This window comes from Oryctolagus cuniculus, chromosome 12, assembly GCF_051225735.1.
Source record: "Oryctolagus cuniculus isolate XC-2025 breed Fujian yellow rabbit chromosome 12, ASM5122573v1, whole genome shotgun sequence".
In the NCBI taxonomy this organism is placed as follows: domain Eukaryota; kingdom Metazoa; phylum Chordata; class Mammalia; order Lagomorpha; family Leporidae; genus Oryctolagus; species Oryctolagus cuniculus.
In genome coordinates, this window is record NC_142878.1 from 3,296,962 (window position 1) to 3,317,780 (window position 20,819).

Here is a 20,819-nt window from a genome sequence, read left to right on the forward strand (position 1 = left end):
TTAGTTCTTACCTTTCTGGTATGATCGTTGATTAAGGATACGTGAACTTTAGGAGCTGGTGGGAGGTTGGCGAGTGCCGAGAGCTAGGAAAATGGAAGTTGTGCTTGCTAATAAATGTGTTCTTTGTTGCCTGCTCAGGTGTAGTGTACTTTTCAAAAAGACAGTTCAAGTATTGACTTTTTCCCAAATAACCCTGCATACAAAATACCACCTAGAGATCCTGCCCCATGAATCATTAAACTCAGAAATTTGCCACCCATGCACGTGGCAGGAGGCCCTGCTCAGAACTTGGTGTCTGAGCCTGGTTTCTAGTGTACATGTATTTTATGTTATTATTACATTTTTTATTTGGGAGACACAGAAAAAGAGGGAGCAAGGCGGCATATGGAGTTCCCCTTCATGGGTCACTCCCCATGTACCCAGACTAGCTGAGCCTGAAAGCAGGTGCTCAGTCCAGGCTCCCGGTGGGGACAGGCACCCAGCTCTGGGAGCCATCACAGCTGCCTTCCAGGGGCTGCATTAGCAGGAGGCTGGGGTCCAGACCTCACTGGGAATTGAATCCCAGCTCTCTGGAGCTCTCTGCTAAGGGACTCGGCACCCTACCTGCTGGGCTAAGCACCTGCTGTCTGGTGCAGGTGTTCTTCTCAGAAGACTCCAGTTTGTGTCTGAATGAGATGCGATGACTGCAGATTAGCCTGGGTATAATTTTCTTCTCTACAGTGTGGAGTTATTTACAGGTAGAGATGAAAGGACACTGTAGAGGCCGTGAATTGTAGAGTAAGTTTCCAGTTTCACTGAAGTCCTGGTTGATTATCTGGGATTCATAGCTGGGATCTCTAATACCGTAAATATTTAACTTTGTTAAAGAAGACATCAGGAAACGAAGAGCCAAGAGAAAGTGTTATTAAAATTGGGTTTCGAGGGCCAGGCCTGCACGCCACAGGGACGTGCTCTGGCGCCAGTGCGGCTTCTGGCTGGTGCACGGCCGGGAAGACAGCAGGCGATGGCCCAGTTATTGTCTCTCCCACCCCTGGAGGAGACCTGATGGAATTCCTGGCCCAATCTCTGCTGTGGCAGGTATTTGAGGAGTCAATAAATCAGGAGATGGGATCTCTCTGTGTCTGTATGCCTGCTTTTCAAATAAGTAAATTAAAAGAATTTTTTAGTTTAAAACTCAAAGTGTTAAGGAATTAAAAAATTCCTCAGTCAGTGCTGTGTCTTTAGAAGTAATTGCTGTCTTAAATGGCCATGTTTCTTGGTTGTGAGTATATTTTAATAATGGGTAAGCAGTATTGTTTAATAACCATTAGGTAATGAAGGACATTGGTAAACTTTGTCTTGTTGGATCATAAACAAAATCAGGGAAACAACCCTTTTGATACTTAGTTATTTCTCTTGAAACATCTTGAAGTAATAAATGGAGGTCTATTAATTTAACAGATGTGGGAAGAATATCCTGATGTTTATGGGGTCAGACGGTCAAACCGAAGCAGACAAGAACCATCACGCTTTAATATTAAGGAAGAGGTAAGAAAAACGATGCTGAAAGTCCTGCCTGTGTTCCCTCGTCCTTCCTGACTGCTAACTAGGCTGAGCTTGAGGCACGAGAGCCGAGGGACTTCGATATGGGCTTTCCGTGACAGATAGAGGAGGGCAACAAGGTTTACTTAAAAGACATTTATCAGCAAGTACAGTGTTAGAATATTATACAAAACTGGCCTCAAATTACTGTATTTTTTTTGAAAAGATTATTTAGTTATTTGAAACGCAGAGTTACAGAGTGGCAGAGAGAAATTGGTCTTGCATCTGCTGGTACACTCCCCAAATGGCCGCAGCAGCAGGAGCTCGGCCAGTCAGGAACCAGGAGCCAGGAGCTTCCTCTGGGTCCCCGACATGAGTGTAGGGGCCCAAGGACTTGGGCCATCTTTTACTACTTTTCCAGGCCATAGCAGAGAGATGGATTGGAAGTGGAGCAACCAGGGCTTGAACCGGCACCCCTATGGAATGGCGGCCCTGTCGGTGGTGGCTTTACCGGCTACACCACAGTGCCTTCCCAAAATTCATGATTTATTAAGTTGCTTATAGTGAAAGTAACCTCAGCGCGTTTACTCTTTTAAACCTCTAGCTCCTATGTTTTGTTCAATGAGTGAACTTGTTTGGTAAGCAAATAGAGCAAGGGACATACTTTTGCAATTGTTCCTAAGAAAGGAGGAGGGAGTGATTACTTATGTTGTATGTTTTAAAAATGTCTATAAATTTGGTTTCCTGGCTTTTTTAAATACGAGATAGAAAGGAGTTTCAGACACTTACTCTATGAACTAATTGTGAGATACTGAATGTGACTGTTAAATTGTTATTACTGGATTTGCTTGTCTGTAGAATCAGACTTGTTTTTGCCTTTCTGTGTGTGTGCTATTTTTGTGGATTCTTTGTTCTGTGTCAGGTTTATAGACGTTCTTGTCTCAGGGAAATGTCCCCTTTCTGCCTTCCATGGGGACTTTGCTGATAAGCAATACAGTAGTCTCCTGATAAAAGTTAAATATTCAGCTGAGGGTTCGGTTAGCTGGTTGGATGTGGGCTTTCGGTGAGTGGCCTTGAAAATCTCACGCACCCTCAGGTCTGTATCAGGCTGGGGGTGCTCTGCTCTGAGCGTCCCGAGCTGGCCTGCCTGTGCCTCCTGTCTCTGAGTGTCAGGCACGAGGTGACTGGGCCGTGTGTAGGACAGCGTCACGTAGCTGGCCAGGTCTCCATATGATCACGTATTCTCAGGGCCTCAGACCGACAGCGAGAACAGAGCTTGCCAGTCTGCTGAATTTGGGGGAAAAAGAGCTGTCGAGGTGTTTGTGACTGTAACGTCCCTCGGCCTAGTGCTGGGAGCAGAGCACTGCTGGCTGGGGCGTGGACACACGCTGTGATGAGTCAGTGTCTAGAGGCGCGCTGACTGAATGTGACATTTTCACCGGGTACTTTTGATCTGCAGCACCAGCCGCTGGGCACCTACGGAGTTTGTCGTTTAGCTGACATTACTTAAAACTCAAAGTTCTTCTCCATCGCACCCGCCACAGTGCAAATAATCAGTCGTCACCTGTGCCTGATGGCGCCCGCATTGGGCATTGTAATAGAGAGCATACACGTCACTGCAGACAATACTTTCAGATACCGCTGTTCTGAAGTCAAGCGTAGAGGTTTAGGTACAATTCAGTAATCACAGAGAGACTGATTGTCACAGCAGAAGAGTGGGCTCCACTGGACAAGTGCCTGAGCTGCCTTTTGTCTGAAAGCTCATGTTTAATCATGTTGTGTTGAGTAGGTCGTTAAACAGGAGGTGGTGTTGTCCCGAAAAGCTGTCGATTAACGTCTGTGATCGTTTCTCCCCCTCGTACGCTGAAGGCAAGCAGCGGGTCTGAGAGTGGGAGCCCCAAAAGAAGAGGCCAGAGGCAGCTGAAGAAACAGTAAGTCTCTCGTGGGGGAAATGCGCAACGTGTCAGCGGTTTTAGGACTGCCCTCACTGTGCCTCAGTCCATGCCAGGCTGCGTCTGCTGTCTCCGGCCAGCTCCCACTGCCTGTGCTGATCTGCTGCCACCACGGCAGCCTCTGAGTGCAGCCCGGGTCCCGCGGGACACATGCACGGCTCCACAGGCGCCAGGCTGCTGCTTGGCCAAACCCCAGCTCTCCCTCTGCTTAGCCCAGTTAGCCCAGCTGTTTTTCCCTTTAAAATGTGCATAAATGCCAACTATATATGTAGGCATTGGGTGTACTAGGAGAACAAGGAACAAATTTAGATTTGCCATTTTTCATTCCTTTTGTTTTTTTTTTTGTATTGGTGTGGCAGAATGATACTGTTTGGGTTCCCATTTTGGTCTGAAAATCCATGTTGTCATTTCTATATAGTTACAATGCAGTTTAGAGACTAGACAACTTGTGATTCTTGGGCTTAGTGTGAAATTATAACAGATTACAAGTTTGCTGTTTTTTAATTAGAAGACTCTTTCATTGAAAATTTATTTTGAGAAATACTTTTAAAAGTCTTTGTGGAAAAGATGTGGGTCTTTTAGACTATGAATTCCAAAGATCTCCCAGAAAAATAAAAATGGAGGTATTTAAAACTGCAAGCCATTTCAGGAGTTGTCATACTAAACAAGCGTGTGTTCATCTGTGATTCTAAGATGCTGGCAGTGTCTTTAATCAGTGACAGAACAAGTAATTTGAGTTTTTAAAACCCATTTTCCCCATCTCCAAACTGGAGGATTATTCTGCCTCCCCAGGAAGGTTCTTAGGAACTGGTAGACTGTGAGTCAGATGTCCGTGCTGAAAGAGAACTGCAGGGAAGGCGAGCACTGAATGTCCCCTGTGTTTTGAATGTGTGCTTAGCGTAGGAGAGGCGGCAGTCGTCAGCAAGCTCAGCTGTGCCGGCCCAGAGGCGCTTGTTCTGCCTCGGCCCCGTGGCCTGCCTGGGAGCCTGTTCTCGTGTTACTGCTGCTGCCTAGTAGCCTTTGAGGTCGCTTTGAGATGTTCACCTTGACCATGTGTCGGGAGCCCACGCGTGTCTCTTTCCTCTGCCATCTGGCTACTTCCTGCCAGTCTCTTGACTCAGCTCAAATGGTGCTGTGCTTGAAGTCCTTGACTTCCCGCTTTAGTGACCTTACCTGTGTGTGAGGCGGTCAGCGTTTTCCACCTGGTGTGCTGCGTACTAGGCTTAGTCCCGTGGCCAGCTTGTAAGCGTTCTCCCGAGTTGGCGGCCCTCTGATGTCTTCCTGGACTTATTTCCCTTACAGGACGAGGTGTGTCTTCTGGTGGTCTTGCTGCCTCCCCCTGGGCTTTGCCCCGGGAACTCGCCGTGGGCACAGGAGGTTGTGCTCATGCTCGGGTGTTTGTGCACGGGGCCAGCCTGCCTTCCCGAGTGCTGTCCCCTGAGTCTGAGAGAAGTCAGAAAGGCCCTCTCACTCTAAGACTAATGTAGTGTGCCCCAGCTGCAGGGCCACGTCTGATCTGAGGGAGCCCAGGTGAGACTCAGCACCGAGGGAGACTGACGAGGGCCGGACCTCGTGAAATATTGTGCAAGGAGCTGCTTTTCTGAAACCTTTCAAGTTGTACTTACACACTGTGGAGTTTGTAGGAAAAATATTTTATTAAATATTTTTAAAGTGATTACTTCAAACTTGAGAAATACTACAAGAATACTTTTCTGAGATTTAACAATGACTACCGTTTTTGCTGCATTTCTTTGTTCTTGTGGGTGCTCTCTTGATACATATTTATACATACATGCACACATACATGCTGTCTGAACCATTTGAGACTAAAATTCATACACCATACTTTTTATTTATTTATTTATTTATTTATTTTTATTTGACAGATAGAGTTAGACAGTGAGAGAGAGAGACAAAGGTCTTCCTTCCATTAGTTCATCCCCCAAATGGCCGCTACGGCCAGAGCTGTGCCGATCCAAAGCCAGGAGCCAGGTGCTTCCTCCTGGTCTCCCATGTGGGTGCAGGGGCCCAAGCACCTGGGCCATCCTCCACTGCCTTCCCAGGCCACAGCAGAGAGCTGGACTGGAAGAGGAGCAAGCGGGACTAGAACCCGGCGCCCATATGGGATGCCAGCGCCGCAGGTGGAGGATTAACCAAGTGAGCCATGGCACTGGCCCAATACACCATATATTTTAAAAAGTTTTCTGTGAGAATTTTTTTAGCATATAATGCTGTACACCTTTATGTGCACAAAGCGTGCAGTGTAAACTTCACATCGGGCACACGGTCAGCATGCTCTGCTCCCGCCTCCCGCCGAGTCTGGTGCCCGCCAACTCTCCCTCAGGTGTGTGTGCCGCGGTGGCCCACTGGGCTGGAGCCCTGGCGCCCGCTCCACCCGTTACCGTGCCTCCCTTGCCCTCCTGCTGCCACTGCTCCAGGCTGACTTCAGGTTGCTCCACCGCATGACGGAGAAGCGTGTGCATTTGTCTGCTTTCACAGTGGGCCTTCGTGGTAATGAAAACATTTTTTAATTAGCTAGCACCCTTGAAAATCGGAAGTCGGTGTATGTATGAGAAATCTGGCTTTCTGCCCTCTTTGAGCCTGTCAGCGCTGGCTCACAGCACGGTGGTGGGCCCTGAGTTCTCCAGTGGACTCTGTGTTCCTCACCCGTCCCCAGCACGTGTTTGAGATGATTTAGTCATATAAACAAAACTCTGATGTTTAGTCAGCCCATTCATGCTCTTTGATCATCTAATCCTTTTCCATATAGCACCTGCTGCTGCTTCCCAGATCTGGGCAGTGTTGTGTGGGGTTTCTGCTGACTCCCGATCCTGGTTCTAGACCTCTTCCCTAGTACAGAACCCTGTCTCCCTACCAGAATGCGAAGATAGTGAACGCATGATTGTGTGGAGCTTTTCACTTACAGTTGTTGTTACTTATTCCTTTCCAGTGTGTGTGTGTGTGTGTGTGTGTTTTAATGATTTATTTATTTACTTGAAAGGCAGCGTTACAGAGGCGGAGGCAGCAATGGCCGGAGTTGGGCCCATCCAAAGCCAGGAACCAGGAGCTTTTTCTGGGTTTCCCACACAGGTGCAGGGGCCCGAGGATTTGGGCCATCTTCTATTGCTTTCCCAGGCCATAGCAGAGAGCTGGATCAGAAGTGGAGCAGCTGGGACTTGAACCAGCGCCCATATGGGATGCTGGCACTGCAGGCAGCGGCTCTACCTGCTGCTGGCCCCTACTGTTTTGAATTGGGACTCTTACCACAGACCTGCGACCTAGTGGAAGGAAAGTCCTCCTAGTCCCAGATTTTCCTTTTTTATTGGAATTGGAAGCCCCTCCTTCTGTCTTTCCCGGATGTACCTGCTCATGTGTGGAGGAAAACAGAGGTCGTTTTCGGCCGTTAGGCTCCTGGAGATGTGAGCAGTAGACCCTGGTCACTCTTGTCTGAGGCTCGGGCCCCTTCTGGGGAAGAGTGGCTTTGTTCATTGTCGCGTCACTGTTGCTTCAACTTGGCTGTCTCAGGACAAGCATTCCTCTCACCACCCTTTCCCAATGAAGGAAAAAAGTACACCCAGGCCGGCGCCGCAGCTCACTAGGATAATCCTCCGCCTTGCGGCGCCGGCACACCGGGTTCTAGTCCCGGTCGGGGCGCCGGATTCTGTCCCGGTTGCCCCTCTTCCAGGCCAGCTCTCTGCTGTGGCCAGGGAGTGCAGTGGAGGATGGCCCAGGTGCTTGGGCCCTGCACCCCATGGGAGACCAGGAGAAGCACCTGGCTCCTGCCATCGGATCAGCGCGGTGTGCCGGCCGCAGCGCGCTGGCCGCGGCGGCCATTGGATGGTGAACCAACGGCAAAGGAAGACCTTACTCTCTGTCTCTCTCTCTCTCACTGTCCACTCTGCCTGTAAAAAAAAAAAAAAAAAAAAAAAAAAGTACACCCAGTTCACCTTCATTCTGACTTTTCCATGTCAGTTTACATTGCCTTGGGGCCTCACTGGCTAAATCTTGTTATTTTTCCCCTGATTCTTAAAATCTTGGAGAAAAATACGTACCTTCAGAACAGATTTATGTATTTGTTTGAAAGGCAGAGCTACAGAGACAGTTGGAGAAATAGAGATCTTCTGTTGGCTGGTTTACTCCCCAAATTGGGGCCGTAGCTGGGGTTGGGCAGGGGGGAAGCCAGAAGCTTCATCCTGGTGTCTCCCATGGGTGCAGGGCCCACCTACTTGGGCCATGTTCTGCGGCTTTCCCAGGTGCATAAGCCGGGAACTGGATCAGAAGTAGAGCAGCTTTGCACGTGCACACACACACCACACATTTAGTCTCTCTGTCTCTCCATCTGTGTTTCTCTCTCTCTGTCTCTCTCCGTCTGTCTCTCCCCCGTCTCCCTCTCTGGCCCACAACCCATTCTCACTGGGCCTCAGACCGGCTCATGTTGAGATTCTGAGTCTTCCTGGTTGTCTGTAAATCTTTAATTGGAAAACTCTAGGCTTAACATCGGTTTCCCTGTGTCTGCTTCTGTTTGCCTCCTGTGCTTGCGGAAGTGGGCCTCTTTGGTGGGCCTGGTTTGGATCTCAGCTCCTGAGGGGCTGGTGATTAGACCTGCTGCTTGCCTGTGGACCTTTCTCACGGCACTGCTCTTCTTGGGTCTCATTTGTTTGTGGGCTTTCAAGGTTGGTTTCCAGCTTGTTGGTGTGAGCTGCTTCTGGACTTACTCGAAGAGATACTGCAGACCACGCCCCATTCTCCCAGTAGCTGGAGAAATCTTCTACCTCCGCACCTGGCGATCATCTTGGATTCTTCAGCAGACATTTCCTCGGCTCTAGGGAAGCAGGTGCCTGGTGCTGGGGAGATGCGAGAGGTCTTCGTTCAGGAGAGACTGTCAGGCAGTACTAGCAGGCCTTGCTGTCTTCCGATCAGCTTTGGAAAGCCCTGTGTCTGCCTGACCGGTGAGCTGAGGAGACCGTTCCTTGATTGATCCATTGTTTGAGGAAGGAATCCTCCATTTGCCAGGCAATGTGCTGTGCCTCCCTCCCTCCCTCCCTCTCTCTCTCTCTCTCTCTCTCTCTTAAGATTTATTTATTTATTTGAAAGGCGGAGGGAGAGGCAGAGAGAGAAGTCTTTCATCTGCTGATTCACTTCCCAAATGGCTGCAATGGTTGGGGCAGGGTCAGGCCGAGCCGGGAGTTTCTTATGGGTTTCCCTCATGGGTTCGGGGCCCAAGCACTTGGGTCATTTCTGCTGCTTTCCCCGGAGCATTAGCAGGGAGCTGGACTTGACGTGGAGCAGCAGGGAGTCGAACATGTGCCCATATGGGATGCTGGCACTGCAGATGGTGGCTTAACCTGCTGCAGCACAACACTGCCCAACCACCTTCTGTAACAAGCTCTCATGATTACTTTGACCCATTACCCAAGGAGAGTATTGATTGGATTTTGCAGTTCTGCCAACAGGTATCTTTAGCATGACTTCTTTTCCCTAAATGCACTAACAGGCAATGTGATCATTGTTTTGTCTTCAGAGAAACCTTGGGCACTTGCCTGCTGGGTTTATTGAGTGTTCCATGCCCTGTAGCTCTTCCTTGTTCCTTCTTCCCTGCAGGTCCCTGTGGTGTCTTGTTTGGTCTTCAAGTAAACTACAAGTAGCTGGGTAGTAGGATATGTAGGTTATGTGTGTAGCAGGGTATGTAGGTTATGTGTGTAGCAGGGTATGTAGGTTATGTGTGTAGCAGGGTATGTAGGTTATGTGAGTAGCAGGGTATGTAGGTTATGTGTGTAGCAGGGTATGTAGGTTATGTGTGTAGCAGGGTATGTAGGTTATGTGGGTAGCAGGGTATGTAGGTTATGTGGGTAGCAGGGTATGTAGGTTATGTGTGTAGCAGGGTATGTAGGTTATGTGTGTAGCAGGGTATGTAGGTTATGTGTGTAGCAGGGTATGTAGGTTATGTGTGTAGCAGGGTATGTAGGTTATGTGTGTAGCAGGGTATGTAGGTTATGTGGGTAGCAGGGTATGTAGGTTATGTGGGTAGCAGGGTATGTAGGTTATGTGGGTAGCAGGGTATGTAGGTTATGGCTCTTCCCAGCCTTCTGAGATTCAGGGAGCAGATCTACCTTTTCTAAAAACCACTTCTTTAGCTGAGTAGATTATTTAGGTAGTGGGTTTATCATTGAAAAATGATTTTAGTAGCTGTTTTTCTTGGATACAGCCTAAAGAGTAACGTGTGATCTTCTCACAGAACTTCTAGCCCAGTGTCAGCATCATCTGTGAATTTGTTAAAATTCAAATATTTAGGTCATGTTTGAGACTCTGACTGTGCCCCGTGGGCGGTGCTGATGCCAGTTAATGTTGGGTGCTGATCTAGAATCTGTTATGGCTTGTATCTTGTCAGTGAGGGGGGGCATAAAATAGACCAGGAGAATCTAGCAGTCTTTCTCCTCGAGAACCAGTGGTTTAAAAATACACCTGCAGTTTCCAGTTTCACTAATTTTTGTTAACAGAGGTAACATGGGAGTAGACACTGTATAGTTTAGGAAAGATCACAACCAAAATTTAATAAATGGAGCTATAATAAATCTCTTTTAGCATATTATCTAGGACATGCATGTTCTGCCTTTTGGATCAGATTGAAGTTGGTTTTGTCATTGTTTAGCTTGAAGAGTTTTTCAAGAAAAAAAATTATTTTATTTTGCTTTTGATCGCAGAGAAAAATGGAAACGGGAGCCCTCAGAAGATGAACGGGAGCAAGGCACCAGTGCAGAGAGCGAAGCAGAGCAAAAAAAAGTGAAAGCCAGAAGACCTGTGCCCAGAAGGTGCACTGTGTGCTTAGGAGTCCTGGATGGGCTTGGGAAGGACGAGGCGGTGCCGGCCCGAGCGCCTTGCCGGGCTGTGTGTAGCGATTCTGGGTTTGGTTGTCTGCAGCTCGCTTCATGGCAGGCCTCCTTGTCGGCAAGGGCTCGCATGACCGGGCTCCTTGTTTATATCCGTTGTGGGTGTTTGTGTGGGTGTAGCTGTCTCAGTGGATCCTATGGTTTCCACTTCATGGCCAACTAGTTATGGGGGTGTTAACATGTCTGTCACTTTCATTTTTATTTTTTAAAGATGCATTTATTTATTTGAAAGAGTTACACAGAGAGAGGGAAGAAAGAGAGAGAGAGGGAGAGAGGGGGAACGTGTTTCCATCTGCTGGTTCACTGCCCAGGTGGCCACAGCAGCCAGGGCTGTGCCAAGTCAAAACTAGGATCAGGAGTTTCCTCCAGGTCTCCCACGCGGGTGGCAGAAGTCTGTACTTGGGCCCACCTTCCGTTGCTTTTGCCAGGCCGCTGGCAGGGGCTGGACCAGAGGTGGAGCAGCTGGGACACATGAGCACTCATGTGGCTTTACCTGCTGTGCTGCAAAGCTGGCCCCCGTCTCCCACTTCTGAAAAGAAACCCCCTGTATGCTTGTCGGTTCTTTTTGTAAGAACTACTTGTTAAATTTAAAAGTGTTGGGCTGGTCTGAAGCATACGTGCCTGCTCATTGCCCTGTTCCTGTAGCTTACATGTAACAGTAGGCAGAGAATCTGTGTAGGAGATGGCCAGGATCCAGTAGACTCTGGCATCTCCCTCCTGCTTCTTTCATCCTTTCCTCATTGCTGGAGGTTTGAGGCTTCCCCTGTGTGAGCCCCCAGGCTGCCGCTCAGTCCAGGTGGTGCGTGGCAGGTCGCAGAGCCGCTCCTCCATCTGCTCAGGTCTGTGGCACGGCCAGGCTCCTGGGGCGTCTCCAGGTGTCTTAGACACACAGTAGAAAGCTACGTGTCGCTCCTCGTCCTTCAGGCTCTCACACGGACAGTGGCGTCCTCTGCGTCTCAGTCTGCGGGGCTCCTTCTCTGTTGATCTTGGAAATCTTCTCCCATCAGTACGCAGAAAACTCCCCTTTTCTTTGTTATGACCACGTAGTATTCTGTTTCGTTCTCATTGGTGAACATTTAGAGTTTTCCTAACCTTTTCTTACTGCAAGTAGCACTACAGTGAGTATCTGATTTCTGTATGAATGTGTATCTGCAGGACTCACTCCCGTAAGTGAAGTCATCCTATTTTAAGTTTGATGTGCATTCCCAGTTGTTTACGCAGAGACGCATCCGCAACAAGATGCTCACGTGCTTCTGTGTAGGGGATTGTGAGGACCAGCTGGGAACCCTCCACTGTCTCCCCGTGAACACTGGGGATGATCAGCGCCAGAATCAACCACGTGCAGGTTTCAGGGAGTGCGACCCAAGAACATGCATTTTTAACCTTCCCCAGGGGACTCCTACTTATGTAGCACAGTTGTTTGAAATAGACACCAAATGATTGAGTAAAAACTTTGCCACTTTTTCCTCCTTATTTTAGAACAGTGCCCAAACCTCGTGTTAAAAAGCAAACTAAGACTCAGCGGGGAAAGAGAAAAAAGCAGGATTCTTCTGATGATGATGATGAAGATGATGAAGCTCCCAAAAGGCAGACTCGTCGGAGAGCGGCTAAAAACGTTAGGTAGGTGACACCTTGGAGCTTCTCCCTGCTGTTAGTGTGACATTACACTCCCTTAGCGTGAGTGTGGATGGGTGGCATCACCTACGTCTCAGAGTTGCTTTTGGAAACCGAGTCCAGTGATGCTGAGCCCAGGGGCGGGTGGGAAGAGCGGCAGCGGCTCGCTTCCGGCCTCTGTTCCCACGAGGACTCTTCACGCCTGCTTGTCTCGGTGGTGTGACTTCTTAGAACATTCTTTCAGGTGCCTGTTTATTCTCACCTCTTTTTTTTTATTTTTTTACTTTTGACAGACAGAGTGGACGGTGAGAGAGAGAGTCAGTCTTCCTTTTCCATTGGTTCAGCCCCCAATGGCCACTGCGGCTGGCGCGCTGCAGCCGGCGCACCGCGCTGATCTGAAGCCAGGAGCCAGGTGCTTTTTCCTGGTCTCCCATGCAGGTACAGGGCCCAAGCACTTGGGCCATCCTCCACTGCCCTCCCGGGCCACAGCAGAGAGCTGGCCTGGAAGAGGGGCAACCGGGACAGAATTTGGCGCCCCGACCGGGACCAGAACCCGGTGTGCCGGTGCCACAGGCAGATGATTAGCCTATTGAGCCATGGCGCCGGCCTATTCTCACCTCTTTTTTTTTTTTTTTTTTTGACAGGCAGAGTGGACAGTGAGAGAGAGAGACAGAAAGGTCTTCCATTGCTGTTGGTTTACCCTCCAATGGCCGCCGCGGCCGGCGCGCTGCGGCCGGTGAACCACGCTGATCCGAAGGCAGGAGCCAGGTGCTTATCCTGGTCTCCCATGGGGTGCAGGGCCCAAGCACTTGGGCCATCCTCCACTGCACTCCCTGGCCACAGCAGAGAGCTGGCCTGGAAGAGGGGCAACCGGGACAGAATCCGCTGCCCCGACCGGGACTAGAACCCAGTGTGCCGGCGCCGCAAGGCGGAGGATTAGCCTAGTGAGCCACAGCGCCGGCCTATTCTCACCTCTTAATTGCTCTTTGAATCCCACAAATTTTTCTCAGGTTCAGTTTCCTTATTGATACGTGGGTATGATCATCTTATCAGGCTGACTAATAGGATATGATCTGTTAGTACGAAGTAAAATAAAGTAATAGAGAATACACAGACATTGGTGTTTATAGAAATCAGTGACTTGCAGTTCTTTCAGTGGACTGCATGCAGGTTTCTGTTGACTTAGTGAGCGATGGTGGGACTGAGTCCTGAAGATAATCTGATAACTTGTCCAGGGTATTGGGTAGTCGTTCCTAGGTTAGCATTAGGCCTTGAATACACCAGTGCACGGCGCCACACCTTCTTCAGTATCCTGCTTCTGGGATTGTGTGTTTCTTTGGTGATTCCAAACTGTCTGTTGTTAATTATGGCATTAGGTTCCATTTCAGTATTTTAGTATCAGGAAGGTACGCTTGTTTTTTTTGTGTTTTCTTTTTTGGTTTTTTTTTTTTTTTTTTTTTTTGACAGGCAGAGTGGACAGTGAGAGAGAGACAGAGAGAAAGGTCTTCCTTTTGCTGTTGGTTCACCCTCCAATGGCCGCCGCGGCCGGCGCATCACGCTGATCCGATGGCAGGAGCCAGGTACTTATCCTGGTCTCCCATGGGGTGCAGGGCCCAAGCACTTGGGCCATCCTCCACTGCACTCCCTGGCCACAGCAGAGAGCTGGCCTGGAAGAGGGGCAACCGGGACAGAATCTGGCGCCCCGACCGGGACCAGAACCCGGTGTGCCGGTGCCGCAAGGCGGAGGATTAGCCTAGTGAGCTGCGGAGCCGGCCAGGAAGGTACCCTTGTTCAAATTCTCAACAGTAAAGATGTTCATAATCTTGTGACTGGGAGACAAAACGCTCACGGGGTTGAAACATTTAGTCTTAGAAATATTGTGTCCCTTTTGCCTGATGAGATAATGGCAATTATTTTCTTTCATTTTCTTCGTGGCAGCTTCGCTGTTTTATATACTAATGATTGGTAATGATTGGATACAAAAAAAAAGAATAGCGTCTGTGTGATTTTCTGTGTCTGGCTTACAAAAATCATTTTGAAATGAGAGTGACCTTTGCTGCAGTTTCCATGAACAAGCATCCGTACTTCAAGAAGGGAAGAGAAATGAACTTGAGCCCCTTGAATGGCTGATGCGGAAAACAGCGTGTAGGACCGCGTTGTGGTTCACCCTGGTGGTGGGCAGCACATCTTGGTGTTTGATTCTGAAAAGTTAGTTTCTCATTTATTCAGCATTATTCCTCCTGCAGTTACAAAGAAGATGACGACTTTGAGACCGACTCAGATGATCTCATTGAAATGACTGGAGAAGGAGTTGATGAACAGCAAGATAATAGCGAAACTATTGAGAAGGTCTTAGATTCCAGACTGGGAAAGAAAGGAGGTGTGTGTCTTTGAGAGGCAAATTGCCTTTTATATTTGCTCAATAAGGCCCAGATTTTATGTATTTTTAACTGTGATGTGATGAATTTCAGTGTGCGCCTCTGTTTGTGAAATGTAGAAATCTTTCTGTCCCATCTTCCTGTTTCAGGGCTGATGAAGAAGGAATTTGTTCAGTATGTCTTTGTGATTTTAAAATTAATTAAGCTGGGAAAGATAGTGTTTTGTAAAGAAGTGATGTAATAGAGAAAATCTGCCTTTAATTGTTTCTTTGTGAAACTGTCAAACTGGTTAAATACGTATCAGGATAATGGTAAAGAATTTTTACTAGCCAATGAGATAAATTTGTTGGTTTAAAGTAACTTTTGCATGAAGGAAGGAAATATCAGAATAATACTTAAAACATTTCCTTTGTCTTATTATTATCCTGGCTTTACTTGAGGTTAAGAGAGTTAACTGTGGGTGGGTGGGTAAGTTGGGGGTGGAGGATATTTTGTTTGGTTTTGTTTTGTTTTTTAAAGATTTATTTATTTATTTGAAAGTCAGCGCTTATACAGAGAGAAAAGGAGAGGCAAAGAGAGAGAGGTCTTCTACCTGCTGGTTCACTCCCCAATTGGCCTCAATGGCTAGAGCTGTGCCGATCTGAAGCCAGGAGCCAGGAGCGTCTTCGGGTCTCCCACGTGGCTGCAGGGGCCCAAGGAGTTGGGCCATCTAATACTGCTTTCCCAGGCCACAGCAGAGAGCTGGATCAGAAGTGGAGCAGCCAGGACTCGAACTGGCGCCCATATGGGATGGCTGCATTGCAGGTGGTGCCTTTACCCACTATGCCACAGTGCCGGCCCCATGGAGGATATTTTGGTTTTCTATTCTTACTCCTCAAGAGAGGGATTTGTATTCTAAGTTAGTAGGGACCAATACAAAAGGATGTTTCTGTTTCATTTTGAAATCGTGTTTGTACAGAGGATTTCTTTGATTTCATCTGCAAATTTTGGAATATGCGTCAATGTAGAAAAATTGGGTTTACATTTTGAAAATATTTGATATTATTGGTCATTTCATCCTGTGTTGTTTCTCTGTTTCAAGTCAGAGTGTTTCGGCGTTTCATCCAGGAAGAGACTCTTAGACAGTTGTCTGCGTGGGAAGCTTTGTGGTGTTTGGTTTAGTAAAACTGAAAGTTTAACTGAATTATTTTGCAGCCACTGGAGCATCAACTACTGTGTATGCTGTTGAAGCGAATGGAGACCCTGGTGGTGACTTTGATACTGAGAAGGATGAAGGCGAAGTCCAGTACCTCATCAAGTGGAAGGGTTGGTCTTACATCCACAGCACCTGGGAGAGTGAAGAATCCTTGCAGCAACAGAGAGTGAAGGGCCTAAAAAAACTGGAGAACTTCAAGAAGAAAGAGGACGAGATCCAACAGTGGTACGTTCTCCAGCACGGCCACAGGGACTTCGCGGTCTGGGGGGAAGGGCAGGTGTTTAGATGATGCTTGGAGAGCATGGCTCTCTCGCATCTCTGATTTCTCCTTGATCATGTGAGCTATCGCGATTCTGTGTTATTAAATTGTGACCTTAAGATGCTATGTATTTTTGTTTATAGTTTAGAGTTTATATTATATGATAGTAATCTTAACAGTAAAAGTGTGAAATTTGGGCTGTGTTTAGCCCTCTTTTATACATGGAAGAGTGAGACACAGGACAACTCTGCATGTGGACCCAGAATTTGAATTCTGCCAGCCTGAATCTGGGGCCCATTCTTTTAAGCACTTGGTTGTTTATTTGTCACGGTTAGACTGGGATGGCTGGGTTGTGATATATTTAAGGCTAACCTTGGTTTTACAGTCTGCAAAAATGACGTGAAGAAGGTGTTAACTTCTAAAACCGAGATCGTCTGTTGTGCTTTCAGTTTGCTTGTAGCTTTGCGTGTTTTGGGTTGCGTGTGAGAAGTGTGTGGAGCTATAGCACACACAGACGTAAGCCGAGTGACGAGGGTGTCGGAGGAAATGCCTGTCAGTGAGCATGGTCACGTTTTTGTGCCAGGGATACAGATAGATGGTTGCAACTCAGGTCTGCTTCTACATAAAATGTGCTGCTTTAGAAAGTTAAATATTTTTCCTTGGACCGAGAAACAAAAATATGTACCCCTAAGGTAGGGAGGGAGGTTCTAAAACAGAACTTTGAAGCACTCTGAAATGTAGCATTATCTAATTTCATGTTGCTGCTGTTGTCCTCTCCCAAATTTTTGATATTACCAGTCATAACTGGTTTTCCGATTTGCTGTATTTAATCACCCCTAAATCTGTACCCATCCGGGACAAGGTATGATTTCCTTTAATTCTGGAGGACAGTTTTATTGCCCTGATCTGTTTAGATGAATGAATTTATCACAGGAAGATGCGTGGATTTGTCACATGAAGTGGTTATTTTTAGTTTTTGTCAGCACGGTGAGTGACTGGAATGTCCCGAGTCTAAGGTCTCTGTTTTCTAAATGTGTGCTTTTGTAAAATCTCTGGCTTTTGACAGTGAAGGTTACTAGAAGGACAAATGGGAGTGAAAAATACGCTTCCTTTCCTACCTCGGGGTTTCTGCTATCTGATGTGTGGGTGCCTGGAATCCTATTACCGTGTTCTTTTTCTCTCTGTCATCGATCCAGGTTAGGGAAGGTTTCTCCCGAAGATGTGGAATATTTCAATTGTCAGCAGGAGCTGGCGTCAGAGTTGAATAAACAGTATCAAGTAGTGGAGAGAGTAATCGGTGAGTACACAGAACGTATGTTTGCCATCTTTGAAATCAAGGAATAAAGCATCTGCTTTTGGGAGAAATGTAAATAAAAACTGCATTTATTGGTTTATTATTTAAAAATATTTTTAAAAATATTTATTTGTTTATTTGAAAGTCAAGAGTTACAGAGAGGGAGAGACAGAGAGAAAGAGGTCTTCCATCCACTGGTTCACTCCCCCGTGACTGTAACAGCCAGGCTGGACCAGGGTAAAGCCTGGATGCAGGAGCTTCGTCTGGTCTCCCATGTGGGCGGCAGGGGCCCAAGGGCTTGGGCCGTCCTCTGCTGCTTTATCCAGGCCATAGCAGGGAGCTGGACCAGAAGAGGCGTAGCTGGGACACAGCTAACACCCATGTGGGAGGCTGGCATCACAGGCGGTGGCTTCACCTGCTACACCACAGTGCTGGTCCCTATAACTTTATTTTTTAATTAATTAACTTGAAAGGTAGAGTGAGAAAGAGGGAGGGGTCTTCCATGCACTGGTTCACTCCCAGAATGCCCCCAGCAGGCAGAGGTAGGCCAGGTTGAAGCCAGGAGGCAGGAGCATATGGTCTCCCACGAGGGTGGCACGGACTCACATCCTTGGGCCATCACCTGCACATTAGCAGGAAGCTGGAAGGGAAGTGGGGGCAGGAGTCAGTCCTGGGCACTTGATGTGGGATGTAGGTGTCGCATGGGGCAGCGTGGCCTGACTGCACCACAGTGCCTGCCCCTGTAGTTTTATTTTAGGAGATTAGACCGATGCCTAGATTTTTTTTGAAGGAAATCTGAGGATTTGCTGGTAAATTTGGGTGTGCGGAATGAGAGAAAGAGGTGTCAGAATGATGTGAAGGTGTTTGGATTGAACAACAGCAGAGAAGAGAGGTACCATTCAGGGAGTGTTGGGATGAGGGGAGGGCTTGGTCTGTTTGGAAGTTTGATGCACGTCCTTGTCATCAAAGTGGGATGTTGTGAAACTGGAGCACACGTGAGCCTGCAGTTTAGAACTCTTCATTTGGGCAGCAGATTAAATTTAGGAATTTAGATAGTATAGAAAGCCTGAGATATAGTGAGGTCATCAGAAATAGTGTCTCCACATGAGAAGAGGAAGTGGGAGGATGTTCTAGCTTCTGGACGTTTGAAAGAGGTCAGAAGAGACGGAGGTGAAAAGGAGAAAGTGCTGCTAGCGAGGGGTGGTGAGGACCTGGGCCTGATCCCGGCTGAGGCAGTGGTGTGGCGCTGGCGGCATGGACCCTGGAGCAGGGCTGTGCAGTGCTCCCTGGGGTCAGTTTGATGGAGGATTGGGGTGAGGGAGTCTAAATGTCTTGGGGGAGTTTTGCTGTAAAAGGGAACAGAGATGGTGTGACATTCTGAGAGGGAGGTGAGCAGAGGTGAGTTTTGTTTCATAACATGTGAGATCATTGAATGTATTTATATTCTTACACCTAGACCCCCAGATCTCTTTTTTTGATGATTATGGTTATAACTTTACTGTCTTAATTTTGCATTTGTTTAGCTGTGAAGACAAGTAAATCTACATTGGGTCAAACTGATTTTCCAGGTAAGTAAAAGAAATTGTTTATAATGTTAAGAGCAGTTCATGCTTTTGCAAAATATTTATCGTTGTGCCACTTGATGTTTGTTGATCACTCATAAAAGAGAATTTCCCTTCACACCTCTGGTTGACAGTTGCTGATGTGTGAATTTTTATATGTGAAATAGCTCACAGTCGCAAGCCGGCACCTTCGAATGAACCTGAGTATCTGTGCAAGTGGATGGGACTGCCCTATTCAGAGTGTAGCTGGGAAGACGAAGCCCTGATCGGAGAGAAGTTCCAGAGCTGCATTGACAGCTTTCACAGTCGGAACAACTCGAAAACCATCCCAGCGAGAGAGTGCAAGGTGCGGTGATTGCCGACTTCTGCTTTTCCAGTGGGAAGATGTACTGATAAGGTTTGGTCACATAGGCATTTGGAAGGGAAAGGTTGGTCACATAGGCATTTGGAAGGGAAAGGTTGGTCACATAGGCATTTGGAAGGGAAAGGTTGGTCACATAGGCATTTGGAAGGGAAGATACTAGCAAAGTGGACGAAGTGAAAGAGTGTGACCTGGATGTGATTACAAATAAGGCGCAAGGAGAGGGGAGTAGCAGAGCGGCTCTGCCGACTCCTCCATGTACAGTCCACTGGCGTAGAGGTATGGAGAATACCTGGGAGGATTAGAGGTGACAAGAAAGGCTGCTGTTTCTGAATTTTCCATTAGATACTGAGTGTATCAGCTTTTTTATTTGTTAGATTCCCTATATGGATCATTTTCTTTCTTTGGAATTTATTTCAATTGGAACATGGTGGATTGGGGTCCTGAAGTACTGAAAGTATATGTGTGACATGGGTGTGGGTCTTTTTCTGTGAGAAGTTGGCCTTCATGTTATCGTCTGTGAGAGCCAGTGTCAGATGAATGGACGGAGAGCAGGTGGCCGGAGACGTACAGAGGTAGAAGTCACGGAGCACCGAGGTGGTACTTGGACGGGTTTGACGGGAGGTGGTAGTGCCTAAACTGCTCCTGGCCCTTAAGAATGGTTGGTGCTGGCTGCAGGGAAGAGGAGGCCTAGGAGTGTTGCCTTCCACAAACAGTGTCAAGAGAAAGCCTGCGTGGTGCGGCAGACCCCCTATAGACCAGGGTTAGAGGGAGATGCTGTTGGTTCCCTCATTTAGGTGGAAATGCAGGCTGTTTTGACCGTGTCCCCTGGGTGTCAGCACCCTGTGAAGTGGAGCACCAGAGTGGAAGTGATATTTTGTTTACAAAGGAAGCTTCCTCTGCTGGCGGGCCTAGGAGTCTCTGGAGTAAGTGATCATTGAAGGCCAGCGGCCCACAGCCCACGCGCGAGGAGTTAGCCTGAGGGCAAGGATAGCAGTGGTGAGGGTGGGGACCCTCAAGGGCCGACGTGGCAGGAGTGGATGCTGGCTGTGTTTTTGAGGATGGTCTTGAGGAATCCCACTCCTCATTGTCGGGGGACCTCACCCAGGAGAGCGGGAACCATCAACAGCTACCCAGTGTTCTCTTCAGACCAGAGGTCTTGATTGGCTCTGTAGAGAACTAATCCGAGAAATGCTCCCTGAAGAGGGAGTTGTGCCTCCAGATAACTTTGGGGACACATTGTGAGTAAGTTTCTCCTGTAGAGATGTGTATGTTGGACTTTGATGAGTATGGAAATTTGTCAAACTTGTTGCTCCATTGTTTACCAAACTTACTTGGCCACAGAACCTAAATTTTATTCTCCAGAATTGTGGAGCTGAACGCTGCAACCTTTTCTTTAGGACCAAACGCCTCCACCTGGAGGCTCAAGGGAGGCAGGTGTCGGGATCTGTAGATCTCTGTGGTGGGGCTCTGCTGTAGCAGACTTCCCGGATAATTCTGCTTGTGAAAGTACAAGGGGACATGGAACTGAAACATACTTTAGTGTGAAAATATTGAAATCCATGAAAAGTTGTTTCCATTTTTCATGAACTCTTTGCATATTTTTTGTATGTAGGGACTTCAACATTTTTTGGCACCAGAATAAGCTTATTTTTAAAATCCATTTTCCATAAATTTTTCGTTTAGTGGGGTAGAGGTAAGTGGCAGTAGGGAGCTCTTGTATCCTCTGTGCCCTCTGGTCCACCTCCCAAATCCCTGGGCTAGACTGAAGCCGGGAGCTCCACGTTGGTCACCCA

General features: G+C 47.8%; 1 protein-coding gene across 13 annotated transcripts in view; it reads left to right on the forward strand.

Annotated features, from left to right (window-relative positions):
• CHD2 (chromodomain helicase DNA binding protein 2) overlaps positions 1-20,819 on the forward strand; it is a 114,159-nt gene that overhangs the window by 21,742 nt on the left and 71,598 nt on the right. For 7 of the 13 annotated variants that reach the window (XR_016218655.1, XR_016218656.1, XM_070053481.2 and 4 more), the window contains 8 exons: positions 1,441-1,527; positions 3,391-3,452; positions 11,840-11,980; positions 14,221-14,354; positions 15,547-15,772; positions 17,003-17,103; positions 18,624-18,668; positions 18,830-19,008. Coding sequence is in view for 6 of the 13 variants with exons in the window: in XM_070053481.2 (XP_069909582.1) it covers positions 1,441-1,527; positions 3,391-3,452; positions 11,840-11,980; positions 14,221-14,354; positions 15,547-15,772; positions 17,003-17,103; positions 18,624-18,668; positions 18,830-19,008 (975 nt within the window). In the remaining 7 variants the exon portion in view is untranslated. Of the gene's footprint in view, positions 1-1,440; positions 1,528-3,390; positions 3,453-10,174; positions 10,283-11,839; positions 11,981-14,220; positions 14,355-15,546; positions 15,773-17,002; positions 17,104-18,623; positions 18,669-18,829; positions 19,009-20,819 lie in introns of all 13 variants that reach the window. The other 6 variants (XR_011380526.2, XM_051835173.3, XM_089311094.1 and 3 more) reach the window with 1 other exon arrangement.